The sequence below is a fragment of the Lactuca sativa genome, chromosome 9 (assembly GCF_002870075.4).
Source record: "Lactuca sativa cultivar Salinas chromosome 9, Lsat_Salinas_v11, whole genome shotgun sequence".
In the NCBI taxonomy this organism is placed as follows: Eukaryota; Viridiplantae; Streptophyta; class Magnoliopsida; order Asterales; family Asteraceae; genus Lactuca; species Lactuca sativa.
The window spans coordinates 10004323-10012907 of record NC_056631.2 but is presented as its reverse complement, the minus strand read 5'-3'; the positions used below and the strand labels follow the sequence as shown (position 1 = coordinate 10012907).

Here is an 8585-nt window from a genome sequence, read left to right as displayed (position 1 = left end):
CATCAGACATATGGGCTCATGACGTGAGAAATGTTTCAGCTCAAGCCCATGATTTTTTAGGGTTTCCCTTGTATTTAAACCCCTCTAAGTCGATTTTAGAGTTCCTGTCAGCCCCCTTCACCCTCTTGCCTCAGAAAAACCCTAACCTTATTTCCCTTGGTGATTATTAGACTTTTTGGAGCTTTTGGCATTTAGAAGAAGAGGAAGAAGGTGTTCTAGTTGTGGATCTAGTAAGGTGTAACACCTTTTTCGAATCATTTCCTAATTAATGGTTGTGACCCGAGGATCAGTTATCATAAGGCTATGGGCATTAGGAAAAAGACAAATTTAAACCCCTTGGATGTGGATAATATATTAGGTGATATGAGAGTTCGGCTTGTTTCTTGGAACCCAAGGGTATAACCATAAAGTAATAGTTTGGGCCTTTTATGAATTTTGGGATTTAAGCCTGGGAATTTTTAAGGCAACGAAGGGTTGATAAAATTGTAGAGCTTCTCATTACCTTTTCGTGGATATAATGAACGTTGAAATCAGACCTAGAACGAAGAAGTTATGGCCTTCGAAAGATTGGTGGTTTTGGCCTCTAGTCGAGTACGTTGGGCATACTCTATGAGTACGTTAGGTGTTCTGACTCGATGGTTGGATATGGAGGCACCCACATAAGTTGGGTGTACGTGGGAGTACGTTGGGCATACGCTCATCAGGGGCAAACCCTAATTTTTAGGGTGTGTGCCTATTTAATCAACTTATGTTGCTTTGGGAGCATCTTATGGTCAGCCTCCACTTCTCCAAACCCTAAGAATGAAACTCGATCCTCATTTGTGTGTATGTGAGCCTTTGTTGTGATCTTGTTGTGTTTTTGGATCCTTTGAAGGAGGTGAAGCTTTGGTGGACTTGGAGCTTGAAGATCCAGAATCTTCATGAACTTTGCAAGCAATTTGAGGTATAAAGCTCCTAACTTGATGGTTCCTTATGATAGATCTAGTTTAGGGCTTTATTTGTGAATTTTGGGTCCTTTAAGCCATGCGTGGGAGTATGGGCTACTACAGAAGCTTGGGATGATAGATCTTGGCTTTTCTGAGGTCCCCTATACATAAAAATGATAACTTGATGGGTTTAGCTTAACCATGAAAGGTTGATGTTCTTCTTAATGGAGTTTAAATGCTAAATTTGGAGTTTGGGGTGTTTTTAGCCATGCAAAGGCTAAAAGTCTTCGACTTTATGGTTTAAGGCCTTAATATGATGTTGATTTTAGGATTGGATGTTAAGTTCTTAAGTGGTTAAGACTTTTGGGCAAGAACTTGGATTCAGGCCAGTACGTTGGCCGTACTCCTGAGTACACATGGCGTACTGGGTGCGAGCCTCGTTTCCGGATCAGCCGCATACGCAAGGCGTATGAGCCAGGTACGCCGAGCGTACGCTAACAGTAGCTCGATGAAGTTTGTGGGCTTGGATTATTTCGGCTTTTTTTGGATTTGGCTTGGGCCTTAAACTTCTATGACATTAGATCATTTCTAGACTGCGGGCTATTGTTTGGCATTGGGACTTCTTGGATTGGGCTCCTAATGGGATTTGGGTGCCATTTAGGATTTTGGGCCATATTAGGCTTTTAGAGCTATTGGGTTAGGCCTTGGTTTTTGGACCAAGTGAGGAAAGGGTATAATGGTCTTTTACCCTGAGTGTTGGACAATTGGACTAGGATTCCAAGCTACGGGTTGTGAACCGATTATTAATTGGGTATTATTTGATGGTGTTAGCGTGGGGATTATCCGGATTAGCATTCTGAGCGTTTATCTGATGTTCAACGGTTTGAGTTAAGTTTCCTCACTGTGCTTGGCGGGTCGAAGACACCAATGTTGGTCCATTGTTTATTATGATTAGGATTCTAGTTGTTTGTGTGACTCTTGCATGTATGTTATGTGATATGTACACCGCGTAAGGTCCGGTGCCAGGCGGGGCCTGATGAATGTATTGTATGCTAGTTATCTTAGTGATTCTTGCATGTGTTTTATGTGTCTGTATGAATTTCGAGTGGGATCCGATGCCAGGCGGGGCCTGATGAATGTTATGAGGCGGGCCCATCTCATATTATTGACATATCTGTTCCGAGCGGGAGTAAATGTTGGGTGGGGACCGATGGATGTTGGGCATGGCTTATTATATGTTTGATATGTATGTTATGAGGTATCTTGGGGAACTCACTAAGCTTCGTGCTTACGATTTCCGGTTTATGCTTCAGGTACTTTCGGATCAAAGGGGAAGAGATCAGGATGATCGTATCGCACACATCATATTGTTCCGCATTTTGTTTGACTATGATGTAACTAGATGATTATTTACATACTCTGATTTCATTATGGTTTTTATGAAAATGTTTTGGATGATGATTTTATTATTATAAAAATGAAATTTTTTGTCTTAATTTTGGGATGTTACACCAGGAAACTTCATCACCATCATCTTGTCCAAGATCCAAACTTTATTGCTTAAGGTTGCTAGATATAAGTGGTTGTACCATGTTTTTCATGTCTAAGCAAGTTTGAATGAAATGAATACATAAAGTTGGCAACTTTATACATTCTAAGGGTCCATGGAGTATGATATTGTTCAGATCTAGAAGAGGGATGATTTTTGGTCCCATGCATGAAGATTTTTGGTTTAATCTCTTCATTTTGACCTAGAAAGGGTGGATTAAGTAATCATTTTTATGGACCTTTGGAGTCCCCTTTGGCTTTTGGAAAATTTAGAGTGAAAGGCTTAATGGATTAAGGCCTTAAATCTTTGGATTTTGGCATTAAAATATAGTCATGATGTGAGACATGAAGTCTTACGACGTGAGGATGAAAGACCCTGTTTTTTGATGGGCTTTTTGGAGCTCATGACGTGACATAAGACTGTTAACGTCATGAGATCACTTCAAATGATTTGTCAAGATTCAGTTGGCTTAGTTGGGTCGATTCAGGATGGAATAAGATTGAGTGGACTCTCACAACGTGAGGCATGTTAGTTGGTATTGTGGGCCGGTGACCTTGACTTTGACCGTTGACTTTTGGCAGGAGATGACTTTTGGTCAAAGTTATATTATTAGAATGTAGATTTAGGGTTTACCTTATGTGGATTGTTAGGAGGTCTTAGCACCCATCTTTTGGCGGTGAGAGTTGTTAGCTGTGGTCAGCGCGACCTTGAGAGTTGTTACTTGTCGATCGAAGACACCAATGTCGGCCTATTAGTTTATGTATCCTAGTATAGGATGTTGCTATGCTGTAATGATATGTTAGATCTTCATGATTATCTTTTTACGGTTATGTGATCTTGTCTATTATATATGTCGACATAGTGCGGTTGGATTGAGGCAATATTGCTCTATGCAGAAGCTAACAAGCCTGGGAGCAAGCCAAGCATAAGTCATGGGTCGTAAAGGCAAGTCAAACTAATGTTGTGGGCTCGGGAGCAATCCAAACATGAGTTGTAGTCCAAGTGGGCAAACCAAACTCGTGATGTCGGCTCAGGGGTAATCCATTATGATGCTTGTGGACCTAGTGTGCATGTTGTTATATGTTGTGTGGTGGTATTTTGGAGGAAAATCAATAAGCTTTGGCTAACAATTTGATTTTATGGTTCCATGTACTTTAGAGGATAGGGGAAATGCGAAGGCCTAATCGTGCACATCATCCTGGATTCTTATGAGATTATGATTTTAGGAATATTCTGATTCTTGTTTTTGACTTTTAGAAACTATGATTTTATGATATTTGTGGATTTTGGATTGGTTTAAAAAATGAAATATTTTTCCTTGATTTTGGGATGTTATATATTTAGGATAAATAACCTTAACAAAAGTTATTATATATGTGGCAAGGATTTTGTAAATATAAAGAACTCTAAAATCCGAATTTGTATGAAGAAGTTATGCTTCTTCAAAGTTTCGTGATTAAACCTACAAAGCTGTGTGCATCGTAGATAGTGATTTTTAGGTGGGTTGCTTATTAGCCTAAGCAATCAAAACGAAACTCGTAGTAATCGTAAACCTGAGAGTAAGCATATAGGGAACGTCTAAATCTGACTTCATAATATGAATTAATGATTTTTTGACGTTTCAACACAGCTGTGTTAGCACAGAAAACGAATTTTGGATTGGTTGATTTTTAGCCGAAACAATCTAAACGAGAGTCGAAGCTATCGTTAATAAGAGTATGTCGATATAAAGATAGTTGAGAACGAATGTCATATGAAGAAGTTATGAATTTTGCACGATCTTTTGCAATGTAATCTTCGTAGACTATTAAATTTAAAATGAAATACGAATTAGCTATTGAGATCTAAAGTAAATTTGTAGAGATCGTCGAGAAGATTCCGGGGATATAAAGAATTTCAAAAATGGAGCTCGTATGCGAAAGTTATGAATTTTTGAAGATTGAAGTTTTACCTCCATATTTACTTGCTGCCTACACAAGACCACGATGTGACAAGCCATGTATCACGACATGAAAACCCCATGGACAACCTATAAATAGAAATCGAACCTTGCTCATTGGTACACATCTTCCACTCCAAACTCCTTAGAGTATTTCCCTCACTTCGAGTCTGATTCTCTCGAGTTTCCGACTACTTTGGCGATGCTATGAGGTATCTAGGAGCCCGAAAAAAAAAGAAGGTTTCAAAGTTCTGCAAGTGCAATTTATAGATTTTTTTCAGAAATCTATATCACATCAAAGGAGGAGCTAAGTACTGAAGCGAAGCACTGCCTAATGGTGGTTGTCGAGGCCAACAAAAATAAACACCCTTAATATTACACACTAAAATAGTGTATAGCGATAAAGGGATCGTATTCACAAAAATTGGTTCAATTAATAACTCTATGAAATCTTGTTGCACAAATAATTGTGAAAGTAAAATAAAGATAAAATGGGGGATTTTTGGTCTTTTGAAATATTTGAAAGAAAACTGGAGTTAAACTGATATTTAAAGACACAATTCAAAAAAATCAAGGTTTAATATAAAATCAATGAGGGAAATATGGTTGACTTAAGGTTTCATCACTTCAACACTTGGTAAATATATCATTAGAATCCAAAGTGCAATACTTGTCTTAAATCTTTAATTTGGCTATAGTAATCCAAGAAGCTTGAGATAACCTACACTTTTCCTAGTTATTAAAATAGCTAGAGAAGCTCATAACATATTTCCTTAGTTAAAGTTACAATTCCCATTCAGCAAGTAATTAGTGAAAGTTAACTAACATTAAGAACCAAAAAGTCACCAAATCCAAGATGAGTCAAAAGCTTTCACTACCATGTTAGAGAAAATGTTTTTGTGATTGTGTGAAGTGAAAACTAACACATGAATCACTTGATTCTTGCTAATTTGAGGATCCATTACTTAATCAAAAAATTAGCCAACTAATCACTACAAATACATTTAAACTCATGAATAAAAACATACAACTAGCAAGAAAATGTTAAAATATAAAACATTCTCATAAAGACTCAAGAATAAGTTCATGGAGTTCTTCAACATTCAACCAAACATTTAAGTAATTTCATCAAATTCAACCAAAATTAGTTTAGACTAGCATGGCTAAACTCACGAAAACAAAATAAGTTCTTGGTGTTCCTGAGGCTCCAAAATGCAGAGAAAAAAACTCCAAAAATCAAATGTGAAGAAATGTGGAAAAGTTGTACCCCAACTTTCCCCATATAGCTCAAAATAAGAATTCTCAGAAATGCGCCTGCAAGGCCTTGCGCGACCTGCGTGCTGCTGCGCGGGTAGGTCGTGCAGGGGGGTGTGATTTGAGTTCCTTTGTGATTTGGGCTTCCAATGACTTAGCCCACTGGCCCAGAACGAGCTAGTCCGTATGTAGTCCATTGTTCTTCAAGTTTTCTTCAATTTAAGCCCCATTTTTCTTTTCTAAATCACCCAAAGCTTGGTACTCGCCCGATCATTTTAATCCCGAATGCACAAATGTTCCTCCATTTTCTTTTAAGCATAATACAATCTTCTTCAATGCTCCATCCATCAATGGCCCACTTTATGCATCATATCCAGTAGTTATCAAGTCCATAATCCTTGTTGTCCTCCGAATCTAATTGCTTTCCACACGTCCTGAACATTCCTGCTCTGCTAGTCTCCTTGAAATTAGCAATCATGCTAAAAAAACTAGAAAGTACCCGAAATAGTTATAAAATAACAAAAAGGAAAATATGCATGATGATTAGATAAATTTTGAATGGAATATACAAAAACAAACTATAAAAAGAAGTAAATAAAATAAAACTATCACCCAACTTTCCAGTCATCCACTTTATCAAGTGAGTGCATAGTTACTTTCATCTTACACATATATATGAAGTATTTAGATAATTAACTGTTATGTGTGCATATTATTTGTGGTTAAAACCTTTTGCGTTAGATGAAATTATATGAGCCGATTATTTTATTTAATCATATATGTATTCTTATACTTATAATATATGGGGTAGTGAAGGGTAAAGAGAGATGAAAATAATAATGAGAGGCCGAGACTTTTATAGTACTATCAGACTAGTAATGCAGTCAACTAGTAGGGTATTGATGATGACAACATACTATTCTAGACAAGTCAAGTCAAACATGGGCATGTACATAACGTGTAGATGTTTATAAGTCAAACATGGACATGCCTATAACATGTAGATATTTATAAACCATACACGAGTAAGTTTACAACTTGTAGGTGTTAATCGATCATACATGGGCATGTTTTCAACATGTACATGTTCATGAAATTGTTTGCGGACATGTTTACAACCTGTAGGCAGTGATAAACTGTATGCGGACAGGTAAACAACCTGTAAGTTACTAAATTATACATGGGCAGGTCCCCGACCTGTAGATGCTAAGGAACCACATACGGATATGACTACGACCTGTAGGTATGAATAAATTATTCATGTGGGTATTTTGTTCACCCCCATGGTCATCTTATTAGCATATATTGCTAAGGAATCCCCAATGCAGTATTGTTCACTTAGAAACCCTTTAGGATAGATCCCTTGAGATCATCAGTTTAGGATCCGGGAGTGAGAATAACAGGAATGGATAATCTGATTAATTGTTAGATATGAATTATATAATTATAACAAATTGATTATAATATCATGGGTTGAAAACCTTAAGTACCCACCAGGATTCGCACTCTAAGCCACTCAATTTCTTTGTATCACAGATAGCGGTACAAAGGTATTTGATGTTTGGATTGATGAGAGATTAAAGGAAATGTAGGCCATTAGATGTTATAAGGCCAATAATAATTATGTTTATGCTTATGTTTCTTGTATCAAATATCACATCTCAAGTTTTAATAAATCAATGAAAAACATTTCTTCGGAAATACTTTTATGGGACAAATTCCACAATATAAAGAATACTCTATTTTAAAATAAGCATAAATAAAATGGTCTTTTCTGACCATAGAAATGGGGATGTTACAGATATAGACTTTTAATTTTTATATAATTAAACTTTCCGTATGAACAAGTCCACTAAGATATTGACCTTTAATTTATGTATAATTTTCATTGAGCACCAAAAAACCACCTTGCACAATAATGACTCATATTAATTCAAATTTTTTTTAGAAATCATGAGTGCATGTAAAATAATGATATCAATCAAGAAGCTTGAATATTTTCACTTCCTTTAGCCTCTCTATTTTGGCCCTAAAGAAGAATTGGTGCCTGGCTAAGCTCCGAACTTGTTTCATGTAATGTTCATATCTTATAACCCCCTTTTCAAGAGCCTTCTCAAGAGCATACATCAAATCTTCTAAAGCTTGGTCTTCGGCCAACAATTCCAAGGCCAAATGTGAGTACGTATCTATACATTCAAATGCATCCTCAACTTTCCCTCCCATAGCAACACTTAAATTTACTTTATTCACAGCCAACCAATTTATCAATATATCAGATTCGTCAGTTATTTCCTTGACTCTTTGCTTTAGATTAACCCTTTCGTGGTCCAATCCAATGATTATGCTAGTTGTGATATCAACACGCATACTCATATCAGCTTGAAGAATAGTTAGGTTTTCTACTTCATCATTTGTGGTTTCCCTCAACGTCATCATGTCATAGTGAAGCATCCACCAAAGTCGATCCATGCAATCCGTTTTTGACATATAAGAAGGGTGAGATAGAGTAGGAGCGCTGGCAAAATAAAAAGGGTGATCTAAGGAGAATATTTTTACCAAACTATAAGCAAGACCTAATAAATCGTGCCCAAAAGGACCCCACGTGTGAAGATATGATGATGTTGTCACTCCGGATGGATCCACAAAAGGGTGATTAGGACGAATTGGATAAGTTGGATTTGATTTTGAAGTTACTTGAACAATAGGCGGCTTATGAGGGTAGTGCTCATGAATCCAAATGCTTACATGGATCGAAGGCAAATATTGAGAGATATGTAGGTAGCCTTCAGCTTTCAGTAAGTTCACCATTGTTCCATCATTGTGGGTAAACATGGCAACACTAGGAGACAAGGAAGAGAATTCAATATGAAGAGAAAGTAAGTGTTTTCGTATTAGCCATTTTTGGTGGGTGTCAGTA

At 37.0% G+C, this 8585-nt stretch overlaps 1 protein-coding gene across 1 annotated transcript in view; it reads right to left on the bottom strand.

Moving 5' to 3' along the window:
* Positions 1-7521: 7521 nt before the first annotated feature.
* LOC111921662 (protein ELC-like) overlaps positions 7522-8585 on the bottom strand; it is a gene marked incomplete at its 5' end in the record, with an annotated part of 1150 nt that continues 86 nt past the window's right edge. The window contains one exon of the mRNA XM_023917243.2: positions 7522-8585. This exon is cut by the window's right edge and continues 86 nt beyond it. Within this exon, the coding sequence (XP_023773011.2) occupies positions 7646-8585 (940 nt within the window).